Source organism: Silene latifolia, chromosome X (assembly GCF_048544455.1).
Source record: "Silene latifolia isolate original U9 population chromosome X, ASM4854445v1, whole genome shotgun sequence".
NCBI lineage: Eukaryota > Viridiplantae > Streptophyta > Magnoliopsida > Caryophyllales > Caryophyllaceae > Silene > Silene latifolia.
The window spans coordinates 54,851,136-54,873,173 of record NC_133537.1 but is presented as its reverse complement, the minus strand read 5'-3'; the positions used below and the strand labels follow the sequence as shown (position 1 = coordinate 54,873,173).

General features: G+C 38.1%; 2 protein-coding genes across 2 annotated transcripts; both read left to right on the top strand.

Moving 5' to 3' along the window:
* The first annotated feature begins 6,248 nt into the window (after nucleotides 1–6,248).
* LOC141621401 (uncharacterized) lies at nucleotides 6,249–7,324 on the top strand. Its single transcript, XM_074437936.1, has 3 exons — nucleotides 6,249–6,350; nucleotides 6,463–6,582; nucleotides 6,687–7,324. The coding sequence occupies exons 1-3, from the start codon at nucleotides 6,342–6,344 to the stop codon at nucleotides 7,098–7,100; spliced, it is 543 nt and encodes a 180-aa protein (XP_074294037.1). The 5' UTR covers nucleotides 6,249–6,341; the 3' UTR covers nucleotides 7,101–7,324.
* A 7,021-nt stretch (nucleotides 7,325–14,345) lies between these two features.
* On the top strand, nucleotides 14,346–15,688 carry LOC141617390 (uncharacterized). The gene is made up of 2 exons (XM_074434584.1): nucleotides 14,346–14,835; nucleotides 15,666–15,688. Exons 1-2 carry the CDS (start codon nucleotides 14,346–14,348, stop codon nucleotides 15,686–15,688), a joined length of 513 nt encoding a protein of 170 aa, XP_074290685.1.
* The last annotated feature ends 6,350 nt before the right edge of the window (nucleotides 15,689–22,038 follow it).

Sequence of the window (22,038 nt, the reverse complement as noted above, 5' to 3'; positions counted from 1 at the left end):
GTCAATTTTTAAAAAGGGAATCAATTTGGCGACCGAGTATTAAAATTTGGCGACGGATATATGTGCAGTCGCCAAATTTGGCGACTGAAATGCAGTCGCCAAATGGCTCTTCAGTCGCCAATTTTTTTTATAGAAAACGGTCAGTCCTCTCTCCTGCTTTACTCTTTCGAAACAAAAAAAAAAAAAAAAAAGAGAGAGAGAGGAAGCAGCGGGCGAAAGGCGACGACAACAACCACACAACCACACCACCACTTCCACCACTTCCACCACCGTGACCACCGTTCTCATTGCCTCCATCACTCTCTTTAATTAGGTTAGTTTTTTTTTGTTTAATTTCAGTTTAATTTGTTTAATTTGTTAGATTAATTTGTAGTTAGTTTGATTAATTTGTGGTTAGTTTGTTAGATTTATTTGTAGTTAGTATGTTAGATTAATTTGTAGTTAGATTTAGTTTAATTTGTGTTTGAATTAAAAGGGAATGATTAAGGGGGTTTGTGTTTAGGTTTAGGGTTATGGGTGGGGGTTTGGTCGGCCGTGGGGGAAGGGTGGCGGTGGGGGAAGGGTGGCGGTGGGGGAAGGGTGGCCGTGGGTGGTGGCGGTGGGGGAAGGGTTTAGTATTAGTATTAGTATTATTATTAGTATTAGTATTATTATTATTATTGTTATTATTATTAGTATTAGTATTATTATTAGTATTAGTATTATTATTATTATTGTTATTATTATTAGTATTAGTATTATTATTAGTATTAGTATTATTATTATTATTACTAATTAAACCGCCTTATTATTATTAATGTTAAGCTAAGTGAAACCGTCCTTTGCATTAATGGAATTAGCTAAGTGGAACCGTCTTTTGGATTAAGAGAAATTATCTATTAGCTAAGTAGAACCTTCTTTAGGACTTGATTTTGATAAATTTAGTTTGATAATTCATGTTATTGATGAATTGAGGTAGAATAACCTTGTTATTTTTGTTTTTCGTTTCTCTTTTCAGGGTTGTCCCATGTTGCTAGGCACCACCGTCGCGATAGTTGTTGCTTCTTGTTTTCTTTTCATTTTTGCTTTTACTTGATTAGGTAACCTCTTCTTACCAGTTACTTTTTAAATTTACTAATTTTAGTTCAAATTATGTTACGGACTTTAGGATAGAAGCCTTTACTATGTGGTTGAATTGGGCTATTGATTGACTTAATTAATTTAGTACTTGATTGTGTTGTTGTTTGATTTGATGTTGACTTAGTACCCGTTCAAGAATTACTCATTAGGAGTAATTCTTGAATAGTCCCCATTTTGGGATCGTCTTTGTACGTTCAAGTCATTTAGGTAGTAAACACGTACTTGTGATTTATTAATGAGGAATGAGTTTGGTGGCGATCCCTTTAATGTTCTCCGAATACATGTATATGTGTATTTGGAGAATCAAGGGAATTGCTTTGCCAATTTTTTCCTCATTAATAAATTACAAGTGTGTTTGCTAGTGACTTGAAACGTACATTGACAGGTTTAGGTTGGAGTGATAAGGACCCCATTCGAAGATGGATTACTTATTGACAATATTTATATATTGTTTTCATATGTTTATTGTATAATGTGGAGTATAATGTTTAAATTTTGTATTTAATATTATTGTTATTTTTTAAAAATGTTTAAATTTCTTTGGGGTCTTCTTTAGATTAAAATGAAGAGATTGGAACGTTCATGGATGTATGAAGGAAGATTAGACCATTCCAATAAGAAAAGACGTCCTACCGCTAGATTTATAAAGGGTGTTAGCGAGTTTATTGAATTTGCTAAACAACAAGATGAATATGACTTGGTAGACAAAAAACTTAGGTGCCCTTGTGCCAAATGCAAAAACCTGAAATACCAACTTGACATTGTAGTAGAAGAACATCTCATTATAAACGGGTTTAAGCCAAATTATTACAATTGGATTTCACATGGAGAAGCATATTCTCCAATTCATGAACAAACTCACACCCAACAAATACAAAATGATGAGAACCCATATAGAGAGATGGTTGTTGATGCTATGGATTCCACTATTTTTAATAGTGATGACCATACAACTATTTATGAAGAACAACCGCCACACCCACAAGCAAAAGCCTTTCTTGACATGTTAAAAGCCTGAGAAAAACCCTTGTATGAAGGAAGCAGAATGACATTGTTACAAGCCGCTTCTAGGCTAATTACCTTGAAATGTGAGTTCAATATGCCATTTGTTGCTGTTGATGGCATTGCCTCGTTCCTTGAGGAATCTTTTCCCGATGATAATATCATGACCCGAAGTTTCTATACTACCAAAAAAGTAGTTAAAGGTCTTGATTACCGCATGAAAAGATTGATGCATGTCCTGAAGGATGTATGCTATTTTGGAAAGATGATGCTTTGCTTGACAAATGTAAAGGTTGTGGGGCGGATAGATATGAGACAAGTGAAGGAGATACTGATTTTGGTGTTGAAAAAGGCAACGGTAGTAAGAGGGCCAAAAAGAGTAAGAAACCAATAGCATGTAACCAATTGTTTTACTTTCCTCTCGCACCAAGACTTCAAAGAATCTATGCCACCAAAAACATTGCCGAACAAATGAGATGGCACAAAGAAAACCCACGTGCTCCAGGGAAGATGAGTCATCCTAGTGATGGGGAAGAATGGAAACGATTTGATCGGATGTATCCCGATTTTGCCAAGGAACCCCGCAATGTACGACTTGGCTTGTGTACGGATGGATTTGATCCTTTCGGTAATTTTGGGAGGAAGTATTCTTGTTGGCCCGTTATGGTCACACCATACAACTTACCACCTTGGTTATGTATGAAAAGACCATTTATCTTCTTGTCACTTATTGTTCCCGGACCAAAAAGCCCGAAACGTAATTTGGATGTTTATTTACAACCATTGGTGGAGGAGTTGAAGTATTTGTGGGAAGTTGGGGTGGAAACTTATGATGTGTCTAAAAACAAAATTTTCAACTTAAAGCTTCCCTTTTGTGGACAATAAATGATTTTCCCGCCTATGGTATGCTATCTGGGTGGACTACACAAGGACAAAAAGCATGTCCTTGTTGCATGGAGGAAAGTAAAGCATTTTGGCTTCCCAATAGCAAGAAAATAAGCTGGTTTGATTGTCATAGATGCTTCTTACGAGAGGGAAATCCACATAGGAAGAACAAGAAAGCTTTCACAAAAGGTAAAGAGGTGCTTGATGCCCCTCCGAAACGAGTGCACAGGGATGAGATATGGAAGACGGTATGTGATTTACCATCCCCTATTGATGGTACCGAGGAAGAATTTAAAGAATTGAAAAAGCAAAAAAACGGTTGGTTTAAAAGAAGCATTCTTTGGGACCTTCCTTATTGGAAGACAATGTTGATAAGACATAATTTGGATGTAATGCACATAGAAAAGAATTTCTTTGAGCAACTAATTGACATGATCATGGATGTAGAAGGTGAAAAATGTGATAGCATTGCTTCTAGAAAAGATTTGCAGAAATTTTGTCATCGTCCCAAATTACACATTCGCGGCGACGGTCTAAGCCAAATCCATTTTCACTCTCGACAAAGCTAAGAGAAAAGTATTGTGTGAGTGGTTACAAAATTTGAAGTTTCTGATGGGTATGCATCGATTTTAGTCGATGTGTTGATCTTAAGAAGTCAAGTTGCAAGGCTTGAAAAGTCATGATTGTCATGTATTCATGGAGCGATTATTACCCGTTGCTTTGAAACACCTCGTGCCGACAAACGTTTGGAATGCGAGTTGTTGAGATTAGTCAATTCTTCCGAGATTTATGTGCCTCTTCAATATGTGTTGATGACATGATTAAATGCGGAAGAGCAAATACCACAGATATTGTGTAAGCTTGAAATGATCTTTCCTCCTGCATTTTTAACTCCATGGAGCATCTACCGGTTCATTTGCCATATGAAGCCAAAGTTGGGGGACCCGTTCAATATAGGTGGATGTATCCATTTGAAAGGTAATTAAGATAATCTAGCTACTTTTAAATTAAAATTAATAATAATAACTAATCTATTTATTATATGTTAACTTTATTATTAATAAAACTCATCATTAACTTTTATAGGTTTCTTAATCATTTGAAGAAAAAAATTGGTAATAAAGCTAGGGTGGAAGGTTCTATATGCAATGCTTATTTAACGGAAGAGATTGCAAACTTTTGTTCTCTTTACTTTGAAAAACATATAGAAACCAAAGCAAAAAACTTGAATGTTGAGAAACCGGATGAAGTAGACGGAAGTTTACCCGAATTTTTTCAAACTCAAGATGATGAAGGGTGTTCATCAAAGGGGCAAACACGATATTTGGATGATAAAGAGTATAATCGTGCCCACCTTTACGTGCTATCTAATTGTGACCTCTTGGAGCCATACGAAACACAGTTTGTTAATGATTTCATTCAGAGGAATCCTAATATAAGTAAGGATGATGTTTGGGACAAACATGAGGACCAATTTCCATCATGGTTTCAGAAACATGTAATTGAGTTGAATATTCAAGATGATTTGATAAGAAGTTTGGCTTTTGGTCCTTCAAAAATGGTAAGAACGTGGAATCGATACTCGGTTAATGGGTTTAATTTTCAAACATTCAACCACGGTAAAGGTAAGGCTAGGTGCAATTGGGGGTTACTATTTCTTCTCTTGATGACAACGAATACTATGGTATAGTTGAAGATATCTTTGAAATTAGTTATAGTGGACGTGACCGAGCTTATAAAACTGTCTTATTCAAGGTTGACTGGAAGGATAATTCTGTGGTTTGGAATGAGAGTACATGAACAATACAAGCTTGTAGAAGTGAATCGTACTAGAACATACTCTAAGTATGATCCATTTATACTTGCACATCAGGCTCATCAAGTGTATTTTGCTACTTATCCAAGCACAACAAATGATAGAAATCAAAATGCGTGGTGTGCAATCTTTAAGACGAAGGCACGGTCACAAGTTGATACAACTTTTTTCCAAGAAGAAAACGTTTCAAATGAAACGCTTTTGTCTCCACCCGATGAAATCAACTATGAGCATGAGAATAAAGATGGTGAAGACATGGAAGAGGAAGAATTTTATGATGTGGAAGAGAGACTGCCGGGGGAGGATGATGAGGCGGAGGAGGAGGAGGAGAGAAGGGAAGAAGAGGAGGAGAGGAGGGGGGAAGATGAGGTGAGGAGGAGAAGGGAGGAGGAGAAAAGGAGGAAGGACGAGGGGTTTGGAGATGAAGATGATTATGATGATGATGATGACGATGAGGAAGAGGATGAGGATGAGGACGAGGGGTTTGAAGATGAAGATGATTAAATTGGTATAATTTTGTATTGCTCAAGAGTAAATTATTAAAATTTAGAAGTCTGTATAATTTTCATTTATCATTATTTGTGTTAATTTTTATTTGTATTACTGCAGATGGCCGGAGCGGTCGAGGTAGGAAGCGTGGAGGCGGCTCGGGAGGAGGACAGAATCGCGTCCGGAGCGGAGGAGGAGTTTGTGCGGGGAGGATCCGATGCAGACAGACGGTGACGGTGACGGTGAGGAGACTGACGCTACCGACGAGCCACGGGTGCCGATACGGTACACTTCGGATCATAAGATGATTCTTGAGCCGGCGGGATTATGGTAAGGTTTATTCTTTATTAGTCTACTATTTTGTTTTTTTTGTATTTTTTTTTTTAAAATAATAATTGTTTGTAATTTTACATGTTCAAAATAAATGCAGGTTTATGGACGATTGCGTGATACGAGGTGTCACGAAAAGCACGAAGACTAATTTCGTGGGTCCAATTCCTACATCGTGGACACAAGCTTCTCAAGCACAAAGAGATGCGTGGTTCAATAACTTTCGGGTACATATTTTCCGTAATTCTTTGTTTTAATAACCAAGGTTATACTTTTATAAATACTAATATGAAATTTTGTCGCTTTTTTTTTGTAGCAATCATATGCTTGGTCACCGTCTCAAGAACGGAATGTCCGTATCAGGTACGAGGAAGTCGGTACTCGACGATATCGGGACGTGATTTGGAAGGTAGTTAGGCGCCCAAAGGAACCAGAGCACATGAAAGGTATTTAATTAACTTGTTTTGTTATTTGTATTAATTAGTATATACTCTCTTATATTATAAATAATATCGAAACTTATTAGTTATGATTTCATATGTGTAATTGCAGGTGACAAGTATGAAGGCTTAATAAAGCATACCAAAACTCCCGCTTTTGAAAGAAGTCTAAGCAAGCATCCCTCAACAAAAGAGGAGGAAAGGAAGACGCCGTGAACGAGCCTACTCATTTCGCGGGTTCACGATCGTTCTGGAATCGTATGTTGGGGGTAAGTTTGTCTATTATAATCACACTTTTTTTTGTTTTCAATGCAACATGTTTATTTTATGTTACATTTTTTGTTGATTTTCTAACATGTATGTTTTTTTTTTTTCATTCAGAGAGGAAAGAAGAAGTCACAGCCGATTGCGTCGGTACCAGAACTGTTTCTGGACACGCATTCCAGGGTTGACCACAAAGGGGTTAGAATTTGGACTAAGCCAAAAGACAAGCAATTATATGTAAGTTTCCGTAACACTTAATTTTTGTTAATTTACTCTCTTTTAAAATGTCGTATATAAGGTGGTTACCATATTAACTTACAACCATTTGTTTAATATTGTAGGAAGCATTTGAACAAGAAAAAGCCGCCAATCCAGAAACTCCGGATAATGACATATGGTATAAGTTGGTGGATGGCTTCAAGAAAGGGAATGTGTATGGTACCGGAAGTTCAACACCGGCTTTCTATGAGAAAACGCGTAGGAGATCGACTTCAACAATTCCCAGCAACACGTATCAACCGGGAATTATTAGTCAACTTCAAAGTCAAATAAGAGAGCGTGATGAACGTGATGCCAAACGTGATGAAGAACTTGCCAAACGTGATGAAGAATTCCGGAAAATGAAGGAAAGAATGGAAATGTTTGAGGATTGGTGGCAAGGTTGTAACCCCGGACATAGATCCAACTACGATCCAAATGATCCGCATGGTCCACATGGGGGGAGTGGAGCCGGTGTTGGCTTCCAAGTAAGATGATTTTAGCATGTAAGCTTGTAAGACTTGAACATTTAGACTTGAACATTTAGAATAGTTTAGCTTGTAAAACTTTCATTTTCAATATATGAAATGAAGTTTGAGAAATTGGGAGGTGTTGGGTTGAAATGTATGGTGTTGTGTGTGTTGAAATGGGATGTATGGTGTTGTGGAACATCGGTTTGTATGCAGGTTGTAAATTTTTGGCTAGCAATGAAAACGAAAAAATCCACCAAAACTTACAATAGCTTTGGCGACTGATTACTGATTTGGCGACTGCAAGTCAGTCGCCAATTTGGCGACTGATAATAAGGTAGTCGCCAAAATGGCGACTGAAATGTAGTCGCCAAATCTGTAATCAGTCGCCAAATTGCCTCAGTCAAATTGGCTACGTCACCCAAAAATGGCGACTGAACCAGCATTTGGCGACTGCATTTCAGTCGCCATTTTGGCGACTACCTTGGCATCAGTCGCCAAATTGGCGACTACCCTTTCAGTCGCCATTTTTGGTATTTGGCGACGATTTGTCGGGCCGCTAAATTTGGCGACCGACTTTAGTCGCCAAAGCTAAAAAAGGCGACTAAGGTCCGCGATGACGTTTTGGCGGCGATTTCGATCGCCAAATTGATTTTGGCGACTGATTTCAGTCGCCAAAATCAGTCGCCTGTTTTAATTCTTTTTGTAGTGGTATGAGAACAACGTATGGGATCTTGTTGACTTGCCTGCTAAGGTTCGTCCCCTTCAATGCAAATGGCTTTACAAGATAAAGCATTCTGTGGAAGGTCAACAAGATATCTATAAAGCACGACTAGTTTCTAAAGGTTTCACCCAAGTGCCTGGTTTGCACTACGATGAAATTTTTGCACCCGTAGTCATGCTGCGTTCCATTCGGATTATCTTAGCGATTGCCGCTTTTCATGACTATGAAATTTGGCAGATGGATGTGAAAACCGCCTTCTTAAACGGTTTTTTGGAGGAAGAGTTGTACATGGTACAACCCGAAGGTTTCATCGATCCTGAACATCCTAAGAAAGTGTGCAAGCTTAAGCGTTCCATTTATGGATTTAAGCAAACTTCTCGGAGTTGGAATCATCGATTCGACCAAGTGATAAAAGAAAATGGATTTACTCGATCGGTCGAGGAACCATGTCTATATATCAAGTCGAGTGGGAGCAAGATTGTCTTCCTAATATTGTATGTTGATGACATACTCCTGATAGGGAATGACATACCTCTCTTAACTTCGGTAAAAGTATGGTTGAAGAACCATTTCCAGATGAAAGATCTGGGTGAGGCACAAAGAATTTTGGGCATCCGTATCTATCGAGATAGATCACGTCGGATGTTATCTCTCAGTCAGGAGCCTTATATAGACAAGATTCTAGAGAGATTCAGCATGGCTAACTCCAAAAGGGGGTTTCTTCCTATAGCTCCAGGGGTGCATTTGAGCAAGTCTCAGGCACCAAAGACACCGGAAGAGATAGAGCGCATGACCCGGATTCCTTATGCTTCGGCAATAGGATCAATCATGTATGCCATGATATGCACACGTCCGGACGTGGCATATGCATTGAGTATGACAAGTCGATTCCAACAAAGCATCCGGGTGAATCACATTGGATGGTCAAAGAACATTCTTAAGTACCTACGGAGGACTAACGATTGGGCATTGACTTATGGAGGTGATCAAAAGCTATGCGCAACCGATTCTGTGAGATGCTAGCTTCCAAACGGATCGAGATGACTCGAAATCTCGATCTGGATTCGTTTTTACTCTTAATGGCGCTGCGATCACCGGAAGAGTTCCAAACAAAGTGTTACAAAGAGATTCTACGATCAATCCGAAAGTACTATGCCGCGTCTGAAGCTGCAAAGGAAGCGATATGGATGCGTCAATTCTTACAAGGACTATCTGTAGTGCCTAGTTCGAATGACCCGATCACCATCTATTGCGACAATAGAAGTGCCATCTTCCAGGCTAAGGAGCCTAAGTCTAGCAACAAGTCTAGACACGTACAATGGAAAGCTCATCTAATCCGAGATTACGTGGAGCAAAAGGAGGTACTGATAGAAAAGATTGCTACAGATGATAATATAGCAGATCCTCTCACTAAACCATTACGACAAGATAAGCATGAAGGGCATGTTATTTCCATGGGAATTAAACGTGTTCCTGAGTTGTAGTACTCTTTTATGGATTAGATTCTTTTTCTCGTGTACTCTATACCACATCATCGTTTTGATATTTATATATTTTGTTTTTCATGTGGAGTTGTACGACAATTTTGAACACCACAAAGTGAACTGAACAAACATTATATTATTGGTCCTTAATTGCCCAAGTGAGTTGATAACTCTGGCAATTATTTTGTGACGTTGGTTGATGGTGGGTTCAACGAGCCATAAGTCAAACGGTTGACTGACCAATCACAGAGGCGAGTTATACGGATATCTCGTAGGACACAATTGTGACAACGACGTGGAGTCCTAAATGTTTTATAACATTCGGTGCCAGAACGTGGATAGGACCTCCATGGTGATCCTAAGAGTCGATTCTTTTGACTATCGACTGTCTCTTGAGACTAAGGCAGATTTTGGGTGGCTTTAGTGTCTTTCTCACGGTCATCCGTAACAGGGGGCCAAGTAGATTTTTTCTGGGTCATTTCATATTGTGCTTAGATCGGCAGGAGTCGAGTTGAAGGAAATATTCAGCCTTTATCAGGTACTCGATATTTCTCAGGGCCACTCGAGGAGTCAGAATCGAAATGCATGGCCATGCTCGAATAAGGATTCGTTTTATCGCTTAAGTTACTCTCTAGTCGGGAAACCACTCTTGATCTGGATCGATTGTAGAATACGACCTTGGGATACGGATCCGGAAATTGTTTTACATTGAGTGGGAGAAATTTTAAATGGATATGAGAATCGGTTATCGCACATACACTTGTACGGACAAGTGGGAGTTTGTTGGAGCCGGTGTCCTCCAGTTAGTGCGGATAACGTTATTGCACGTACACTTGTACGGACAAGTGGGAGCTTGTTGGGGCTGGTGTCCTCCACAGTTAGTGCAATGACATATAAATCTCTAAAAGGATCAAATGGTATACTTTTGTATTATTATCAGTTGGTCCACGTTTATCAATAACGGTTGGCTTGCTAGATAAGTTTGACGTTATTGTCATACGATAAGCGGTGATCAACTGGTCCCTAAAAGTCACACCTATAGGATACGTTTGAGAGATGTGACGACATGGAAATGCAGTCATGTTGATGCCTAATATGACTAAGCGGTTAGTCGGAGTTATTGACTAATAATTAGTCAAACGCGATGTTGAGATATTTATTTAATACGGATTAAATAATACTGGCTAAGGTGAATTAAGCGGTTAATTCGTAAATTGAATATAAACGGTTATATTTAATTAATGTATATTGAATTAATTAATTATACAATATTGTCATTGTCGGACAAGTATTAATATGTCGACTAATGCATGTTACTAGTCGACATTTTAATATCCGATAACGGATAACGATTTATAATAAAAACCCGTCATATACATTTAGCAAAACGAGTCGGACCACGAGTTAAATAAGGAGAAAGTGGAAAGCCCACTCTCTCCCTTGGCTCACGATTGGCCGAGAAGAACAAAAGGAGAGTCTTTCTCTCCTTTTGACCTAATCATTCTCATTTGCAAGAAAATTAGGGTTTTGGAGTATTCTTCTCTGAAATTCTAGATCTCACATCAGAAAATTCACAAAAGCTCTCTCAATATTGCAAGGCAATCAGAGAGCAATTTCTAGCACAAGGGGCATAGTCTCAGACGATCTTGGTTGCAACGATTAGGAGGAAATCTACGTTGATTTCTGTTCTTAGGCCGTTTAGCACAGGACCCGAGGTTGATTCTTAATCTTTTATCGTTTCTCTTGTTTTTCGTTTATGACAATTAATCACATGATAAATTACATTATAGTCCTTAATTTTAAGGGGTTTTATACGGATATTTATTTATTCTTCAACACGCAACTTAAGATAATAAAATAAATAAGTTCACGCGAGAAAAATCCCGCATTCAGATAACAAAGTGCTCGATCTAGCAACACCAAACTCCTCGATCGAACACTTTCCAGCAAAAACCTCTCGATCGAGTACTAAGACTACTCGATCAAGGACCTCCAAATAGCCACCTCTCGATCGAACACAGCAGGGGTTCGATCGAGGACTTCTTTCCAACCAAAAGGTCTTGATCGAGCAACTTAGCCGGCAAAAGTACTCAATCGAGACAACTACCACTTAATCAAGCCAAAGGACGTATGATTTATCTTCCAAAGCAACTTCACGCATCCCGAGACAGTGATATTTCTGCTCCAAACCTTCCATCTCCTAAATGCAAACTAACGGGACAGTAAAAGGCTTAATTCTGCTTCTTTCAGTTCCATTCCTGCAATTAACACCAAATGAACCAAAGTAGACTATTCGGGGCATTTGGTAGCCTAAAACTATGGGAATTACATAGAAATGCATGCAAATAAGGCTCAAAAAGACTATATAAAATGCACTCATCACCAATCTTTTAAGCAAGGTACTCCTTATTCTAACTTCGTCCATGAAAGGAGTCAGAATGCCTATGCTTATGCTCCGCCATAGATTACTTATATTATTCCTCCAAATCATGGCAACCAACCACAAGGATGCTTTGTTCGGCAAGATTAAGGAGGTTTTCAACAAATTCAACCTCCTCCTCAAGCTCCAAGTAATGAGATGTCGGAGTTGAAGGCTCTATTGCAACAAACTTTGATGATTCAACAAAAGCAAACGACCAAAATATCCAAACTTATGGCTCACAACAAGATGTTGGATACTCAAGTTGCTCAAATGGCGGCTCAAAAACCTTCAAAACAGTCCGGACTTCCCCCTCAAGGTAAACAAGCACATGAGCAAGTCAATTCTATTTCTTTGAGGAGAGGTACTTCTTATCAAGGTCTGGACATGCCCATTAATAATGATGAAGTTCCCTACATGCATCCTAAGGGATTGGGAAATTTGGAGCTAAGTGACGATGAAAACGAAATTGACGAAACTAAAACACGGGATTTGAAGAAAAGCGAAAAGACGAAGCAAAGCATGGTTCCTCGATTGATGTGACTCATATTTGAGCACATTTAGTCCCCGAATTTACCTCGTTCCTATGCTTTATAGTGCATAATTGGGTCATTTACTATCTTTAGTTACCCATTTTGCGTATTCTTTGAGGTTTTGTCCCCCTTGGTAGGAAAGGAGAGCTAACCTTGCATTTACATGGCGAAATGGAGCTAAATCGATCGCATATAATGACCAAGCATCAAGGAGAAGACAATACTAGATGGCCTATGTAGATAATAAAGTAGATTGGGCAATGATGAAAGGGTCTTTGCATCCTCAACAAGATCCCCGCGGATTGTTGAGGAACGAAGAGAAAAGAAGTTGTCTGACCCAGGATCCGAGCGGATTGCCACAATTCCGGGCGTCTCCCAGCACCACCATCTGAGCGTCCTCCAGCCAAGACGCTCGTCTTGAAGCCAAAGGATCCGAGCGTCTCCTCTATGATCCGCTCGGATCACAGGACAGAACCCACCGTGGCAAGACTCAAGCCGCTCGGGACGAGCATATCCATACGGGACCAGCAAAACGGAAATGCTCATTTCCTTGGAGAGGAGAATTTCCTCAACTTTTCTTAAGGGTCTTAATAGTCATTTAAACCCTTAGTAACCCTAATTTTTGTACTTAACCTTTAGTATAAATACCCCTTTGTACTACCTAGATTAGGATCAAGTTGTAATCAATTAGTAAGCAATCTTAATACTCTCTTAATCTTGTAATCAATCTTTAATCTAGTCTTAATACAAGTCTCAATACTTAATCTTTTCTTAATTTCTCTATTGTTCTTCATTTATTTTGGGTAATTAAAAGATTATTTTGGTTTATTTGGAGGATTGACAACCTTCCATCAATCATCAAGTACTTCTATTATTCTTTGCATTATTATTTGGAATCATCTTCATAGGTATAATTCTCTCTTAACCTTGTTTAATTATTGTTAATCATTTATTCATTATGTTTTGCCTTGCTAGTATGAGTGACAACCTTGCTAGCATGTTAAACTTGATAATGAGTGAGTAGTTTCCTTAACTAGGGTTAATGGGGAATTAGGGGAACCCAACATGGGGATTGATTCATGCTTAATCAAATATGTTTTCATGATTAATTTGCTTGCTTGTTGTGATTTCAACTTATGCACATGTTATGTTTGATGAAATGCGGGCCTATGAATCCTTGCATTTTTTACCATCACCTATCTTTTCAATGAGACTTGTAAGGTTATACACCAACTCGAGTCTCATTAGACCATGCATATAGTTGAATAGGACGGACTAAGTCGACTTGTAGATGTTGTACAATCTAATCGATTCGGCTCCGGAACCCAAACCTTCTTAGGGATTGTAAGCTTATACACCAACTCGATCCCATCACAATAATAAGTGCTTGCATCTAGTAGAGAACATGTTTGTATGATCAACTCCCATGAATCCCCTATGAACCCATGACACCCTAGTTCTTTTAATCAATTATTTACATCTCATTTTAATCACCTTGCTTGTTTTTATTACTTTGCTTTATATTGTTGATTAGTTTAGTTGATCTCCTATCTCAACCCAAATCATGACACCCTAAGACACAATCATTTGCAATTGAAAATCCTACATCAATACCCGTCCCTTGGGATCCGACCTTAACTTACCTCTTTGCTAAGAGTAGTTTGTGAAGTTATAAATATTGTTTTGGTTAGGTAGCTTTTAACGACGAGTTTTAACCGACACCATCGATCAAGTAACGTTGGGCTCGATCGAGGATCACCCATACTCGATCGAGTGCACCCTAGTCTCGATCGAGGCATCTCCTCTGACAGTTATTTTTCACATGTTTCAGCTACGGCATTGGACAAAAATAGGTTCCTCGATCGAGTGAGTACTGGACTCGATCGAGTGACTACTGAACTCGATCGAGTCACTCCTATAATTGACGATAATACTTCCAAACGTACTCCTAATGCAAAAGAAGCCGAGCCGATAAAAATTAAACTACCTTTTCCTCAAAGATTGCAGAAATCTAAACTTGAACAATAGTTTGGAAGGTTACAGGAGGTAGTAAAGAATCTTCAAGTGACAGTGCCATTTACTGAATTGGTAACTTAAGTGTCGGCTTATGCCATGTTTTTGAGAGAGATTTTGTCAAAGAAGCGGTCTTTTGATGAAGTGGAGACTGTTGTGTTCACTCATGAATGTTATGCCGCATTACAAGCCAATTCTCCACCTAAGTTTAAGGATCCAGGGAGTTTTTCTATTCCGTGTACTATAGGCCCTTTAACTATTGACAATGCTTTATGTGATTTAGGAGTGAGCGTCAGTGTCATGCCGTATAAAATTTGCAACCAATTAAAAATGACTAAGCTTAAATGTACTAATATGACTATTCAATTGCCCGATAGGTCTATTAAGCACCATATGGGTATCTTAGAAGATGTGCCAGTTAAGATAGGGAAATTTTTCATTCCAGTCGACTTTGTAGTGATAGATATAGCTGAAGATTCTCGTGTTCCTATTATTATAGGACGACCATTCTTGCATACTGTAGGGGCGGTTATAGATGTTAGACATGGGAGTCTTACGTTCAACATTGGAGATGATACTATCACTTTTGGTCTTGTCAAAGCATCACGTCCTCCTGATTTAAAAGCTTCTTGTCATATAATTAATGCTCTTGATCCTACTTTTGATGATTGTCTTGCTTTATGTTTTGACATGAATCCACATGACGCCCCTGTTGTTGCGTCATATCCATAGAGCAAGGAAGTTGAAGAGATAGAGAAATTGATATATGAAGATGAACTTCCTCCTGAGATGGTTTACAATTGTGATGAGAGTGTTGACATAGAAGCCGAGTTGGATGCTTTGGAAGATGAGATTTTCAGAGAGGAGCCAGTCAAACCTTTTTGATGAAGCGCCTATGACAGATGAAGTGCCCTATCTCCTACCAAGTGATGATGACTTGAAGAACGATGAACATTGCTCATATTTTAAATTAGACTTTGATTTTGATGAGCAACAACTTTATTTGTCATTTATTTTCTCTTGGACTATTTATTGGTGCTACTTATACTTGTGTGTAGCACATGCGCTACTTTTTGATTTACTGTTACGAGCTTTAAGTTGTATTGATTGTGGTTTGCGTGTGCATTTGTTTTGAATGCAGAATGTGCTCGCCAGATGGTGCCTCGATTGAGTGCTGGCAGGCTCGATCGACTACTCGCGTGTTTTGGGTAAAAAACGTAGCCTAATGATGATAAGATTGTGCGGTTGATTATTTTCCCCCTATTTTTGCAGCTGGTTTGGGAGAACTCCTACGCTCTTACCTGGTATTCTCTTCCCTTGTACCTTCTTTTATTATACTATCTCTGGTTACTTCCCATTCCTCTTGTTGGTTGTGTCCTTTAAGTTGCTGGAAATTTTTGTGTGATTGTTATGTTGTAGGCATCACAATGAGGACACTGTGACATTTAGGTTTGGGGGAGGAGTTTAATTATGTTGTGTGCCTTTATTTTATCGTTGTGTGCTTTTATATATCAAAAATCCATAAAAAGTAAAAAAAATTCAAAATACAAAAATATGTTTTTCCTTTGTTTTATGTCGAGTCTTGGTGAATTTAATAACAATGATGTTAAATTGCATTGTTTTTGCATTTGAATCCTATTTAGTTGTCCATGTACATTGTTTTTACCCGTTATTCATGAAAACAAAGCTCATAACTCGAGTCTTGACCGTATTGACATGCCTCATGCGAATTAGATTTGACACAATTATGTTGGTAAACTACTTAAAATTCTGAAGTCTTTAGAGCTTCCTAGGCCAGGAACATCAATAAACTGGTCTCATTGTCAATTAGGTTTGAGTGTGGTTTCTCCTTGTTGAATATGTAATATCAAACTGCATAAGTGTGACATTAATTTCTTGATACTTTTATTGCTTTCATTTGACTAAGTACATGTGGATAGGCGGTTCTTACCGTTCAAATAAGCCTTGCATTACCTTTTTTTTAGCACATTCGAACCTTTGTAGCTGTTCTATATCCTACATTAATTAGCTACAATCCAGAATTTGCCTACCTTATCGGGACAGTCGCAGTTGCTTGTTTATCATGTCTATTTTGCTATTATGGTTGGGTTGGGATTTATTATCATGTGGGTATAGCAAGATCATTATTTAGCAATTTTGTTGTATCCTTGTGTTGGAAGACGAAAAATATGAAGCAAAAGAAAAAGAAAAAAAAAAGAAAGAAAAAAAAAATCGAAAAAAAAAAGAATTGAAAAGAGAAGAAAAGAAAATTGATTGCTTCATTTGGTTTTGTCAAGGATCAAAAGGATGGTCGTTAGAGTCTAATGCATTTTTAAAGAGTACTTTATTCACTCTCATGTGCTGTAAAGTTGAGATTATCTCTCTAAGTTGGGTTCATTTGTATTCAAAGATTTGGTTTTGGTTTTGGTTTTGGTTTTGGTTTAGCGCTGCGACTACTGTCTTTGCTCCACATATCGATAACGTGCTTTGGCACAAACCATTTCTATCCCTTTAACCCATTTGCCACCCTTATTGTTGTTGATACATGTACTTTTGTCTACATTGTGATTGCATACTAGTTGAGGAAATATCTATCACATTATATTGCATGCATGTTTCATAAGTCGAGTGAGTGTTTCTACTTCTTTCTATCTTTACATATAACTCACCTTTACATACTTATGAGTGCATGAATGAATCCGCGAGAATCCGACTAATTTGTCTTGCAAGATCGAAAGGTATTTGGCATTTGTCTATAGTATGGTTACTTGAGACTTGAGCTACATTTTCTATTTCCCGTACCCTTGAATTTGTTTTATTGGTATACGTTGGTCATTGCTTTGTTACAGATATGGATAGCTTGGGATTTTTATGCATTAAACATTAGCTCTGAGTTGTTTATTCGCCATTTGTATGATTGCCTTTTGTAATTGGGTGATGCTTTCCTTGAGGACAAGCAAAGATATGGTTTGGGGGAGTTTGATGAGTCATAATTATATACATATTTATGTCTCCCCTTTATTGCTTTTGATACGGTTTCCGTGCTAGATTATATCATTTACATGCCTTTTATGTTAGAATGTCGATACTTTCGCTTTTTGATGTTTAATGCAGGAATGATGCATTTGAGGAGCAAAGGAATGAAATGGGCATCGCGAAGTAGGCATGAAGGAATACACGGAGCATGGCACGGGAATCCATAAGAATGAAGGAAGAGAAGTTAAGAAGAACACACGAAGAGAGGAGCTGCAAAGGGATGGTTCCTCGATCAACTAGGCCAAGGCTCGATCGAGGATATTGGTGACTCGATCGAGTACATTGGGGCTCGATCAAGGAACCACTTTACTCCATATTTTCCGCAATTTTCCTTAAGTCGGTTATGTTTTATTATAAATACCCAAAACCGTACCCTAGTTTAATGAGGCTTTATTTTTTGTAGCTACAATAGAATTTACCCTAGAAAACTCTCAAATACTTAGTTAAGTTTAATTTATTGTTCTTACTTCCGAATCTAAGCTATTCTTACGATATTGTTCTAATCTTTCTTCAATAATTATTATTCAAGCTTTATTCATCTTTTATTATTGTTCATCATGTTTCTTCTTCTTATTGTTGTTGTTCTTCCTTTCAATATGAGTAGCTAATTCTCTTATCTAGGGTGAATGGGGATCTAGGTTGTTAGAAGGGGGATTATATTGATGAATTTATAGTTAAATTGCTCTTTATTGTTGTTCTGTTTGTTGGTTTGAATCTAGTTTATTAGCTTCTGCAGGGTTAATTAATTAGTATTGCAGAAACTAGGATTTTCACCGATCGGGTTAAGACTAGTAAAGGCTACGATAACTGAATAGAACTAATTTAATGATACTGATTGCATGTTAGATTAGATCTAAAGGACATATTAGAATCGACCGATCTTATAACCTTAAACAAAATAAATTGCTTTATCAATAAGTTAAATCTCACCCCCGAATAACTACCTAGTGAACCTAATCCCTAGACCTTTTTAATATTATTCAATTCATCTTATTTATTTACATTGTTATTAGTTGCTAGAAATCAAACAAACAAAACCCCCATAAAATTGTTACTTTAAGACGAATCTAAATAATAGCAAACTACATTATTACCGCCTCCCTTTGGATACGATACCCTACTTACCGCTAGCTATTTGTTAGTAGTATTATTGGATTTATTTTGATTAAGGGGATACGACTTTAGCCTTATCAAAGTTGGTTTCCAAAATTTCGGTTTTGATTGTATTTTGACCATTTGTTTTTATTTCCGAAGTTGCTTCCTGATTTTGGTTTCCACCCCTAGGTTGAGAAAACGCGGGTGGGTTGGTGTTTTGCGGTTGAATGTGTTGCGGATTTTGCACATTCGTGCTCTTATAACTCAAGAGTGGGCTATTCCCCATGCCCGGATGATAGAAGTTGGAATTGGGGTTATAATTGCTTTGGTTGTTCTAGGGTTGCCTTGGTGGCCTCATGTTGTTGTTGTTGTAGCTTTGAAAGCGTTGAGATCTTGAACATTTTCATCATACCCTACATTATAAGCATTATTGGCACACACATAAAAAGTATGTCTGTTTCCCCCACACAATTCACAGGAAGAGTTAGGAATGATATCTTCCATGGGTGTACCATGGAAGGCACTAGCTTGGCGCACTTAATTCCTTTGCATTTGCTCAAGTTTCATAGTGAGAAGATCAAGTTTAGCCTTGGTTTCGGCATTTGAACTAGAAAAGTTCTCTTGAGGATAGCGGCTACTTCTTCTCAAAATGTTACCCCTTGACCCATAATTAGACTCCGAGACAACCATTTTTTTGATAAGGGTTGAACCGTCTTCATCTCCTATGTAAAACCCCCATACTCCAAGTGCCTTACCAGGACCACTTAAGATATGAGAATGCTACCATTTCGATTACCCGAGGCAATGATAATCAAATGGATAATAACGAAATGTAAAACACTAATAAAGTTTAAGTGATACAACCAAAACCAAAACTGTTAAAAGAAAATACAGAGGTTCTCAACTGTCAACTACTAAACAACTAAATAGTGTTCGACACAGCGGAAGACTTCTAAAAACAGCAATGTGGTGACTCATCCCAGCTAACCCATGCGCATCGTCTCATACCTTCTCAATAACTGATCATCTTCCCCGAATGGATCACCACAATTTTTAAATATTTATACGGGGGCAGTACTAATTACATAAAAACAACAGCTGCAATGAAATCGTATTATAAACAACTCAATCAGCACATCTCAATCACCATAACTCCACCCCATCTCCACATATCTGACTACACACTAAAGTGTGTAGCCCTACCAGAGTACCCATCCCAACAAGTACTCCTCGCCGCCAATGGGGGACCGCAGCCGTTCCCACCTAAGCCGCGCTCATCTCCATCGAGCGATAAACCCATGTTCATTAATGTGCACATCCCTTCTGTGACGGGTTCCACAGAAGGCGAATAAAGAGCGTGAAGCCACTCCCGCAAGTGACTCCACTCAGCCAGGGACGCACCCCGAAGATCACAGACAGTTATACAACGATAATCACATTACACTACCAATAATCACCAAATCAGAATCCAATGCCAACACGATATACAACAACAACAACAATTACCAACAACACTTATGTAACCAATACTGAGTAGGGAAACCCTACCTGGAATGCAAACACCACAGACGGTCAAACAGCTAATCAAAATCTTTCCTCAATGAAACCTCCACCTGTAACACGTATACATACCATTACCATTACAATCATACAAATCACCCAAAAACCCCCAATATTACCCAATTAGGGTTTAACCAATCTTAACGAAACATTATAAAAATTATATAAAAAGCTTACCCTCGACATAACGATCATAACGGTGTAAGGAATGATATGATCCGACACTTCTAGCCTTGAGGTTTGCTAATAATGCGGCGAAAGCGAACAATGTAACATTCAAACTTCTCTAGAAAGGTTTTAGGATGATAAAAGCGTTTTAAGGAAAAGTGACGAAAGTTTTATATACTAATCCCGCATTATTAACAAAACCCGTCAAAAATCACCCGTAAAACACACTTACTCGATCGAGTAAGTGACTTACTCGATCGAGTCCCCAACTTACTCGATCGAGTACCCTACAGGCAGACTACTGTTTTGCGTAAAAAGCTACTTACTCGACAGAGTAAGCCCCACTCGATAGAGTACCCATAGACACATAAAACCGTAGTATTACAGTCTTCCCTCTTTAAAAAGACCTTCGTCCCCGAAGTTCAGCCCATAGACAAAAACAAAACACACTAACACCACACCGACATAACAACATAACCAAAACTCAAAACACACCTCCCAAAACAAGACTCAACCCGACTCAAGACAACTACTAACTGTACTAAACCAACATAAACATGCAAAAACTCTATGCGACCATCTCCTACCCCCTAAAAGAAATATGGTTACGTCCCCGTAACTACACATACCTGATCAAAAAGAGACGGATACTGCTCTCTCATAGCCTCCTCCGCCTCCCAAGTAGCCTCTTTAACCTCATGGTTAGACCAAAGAACTTTAAGCAAAATTGTTTCCCCATGTCTAGTTTTCCTAACCTTGCGATAAAGAATCTTTTCCGGCACCTCAAGATAAGACAAGTACTCATCCAGCTCGATGTTCTCTACATCTAACACATGTGAAGGATCACTCACATACTTCCACAGTTGAGACACATGAAACACATTATGCTCTTTATCTAAAGCAGCTGGTAAAGCTAACCGGTAAGCAACCTTACCCACGCAATCCAAAATCTCATATGGGTTTATAAACTTCTGGCTCGGCTTCTCTTTCTTCCCAAATCTCATTATCCCACGCATAGGAGACACTTTCAAAAGAACCCTGCCCCAACCTGAAACTTTATGTCATGACGATGTAAATCTGCATAACTCTTTTGTCGATCCTGGGCCGCTTTCATCTTCTGTTTGATCAGCTTAACCTGTTTAACCATCTCCTGTACCATCTCTGGTCCTAAAACCACTGCCTCAGCTCTATCATCCTAGAAAATCGTGTAAGATTCATTAATCTCTTATTAGACTCTTCTAATAACTAAGTGTTTATTAGTTTAGTCATAAACTAAAAGGAACTTATGCATGCATAACAATTTAAATAAAAGAGAAGAAATTTAGACATTCTTACTAGAAGGGCCGAAATTGGTTTATACTAAATTGGTTTCCTACCAAGTTAGTCTTCTTAAGAATAATCCAAATGCCCCAAAAACTTAGATCTAGTAGCAAGATCTACACCTTAAGGATTTGTACCAAGGAAATCCTTCTTAATACAAATATTAATTTAGTTACTAGAAATAAATATTTATGTCCTTAAAATAAGACTTAATATTATTTTAGTTACTACAACTAGTAATAATAATATTATGATTTTGTGAGTTTTCTTCTTAAGAAATTTATACAACAAAATAGAGAGAAAAATCTTGTTCTCTAGATAATGAATGATAAAAATGAATTAGAGAGAGGTAGGAAATACACTACTTAAGTGTATAAGGGGGGAGTGCACCGGTTTTGGCATGGGTAGAGTACCCAATACCTTTGCATTTTTCTCTTCTCAAGAGTGTAGGTATACATACCTGTGATTAGTAGGTAATCATCATGTTACCCACAAATTTATATTAATTAAGGCACAAATCCTTCTACCTCTTCCATTTACACGGCACATACATGCCTAATATTGATCCATTTTAACTTTGTCAATATGTTACTTTGTATTGTGTGACAAATTG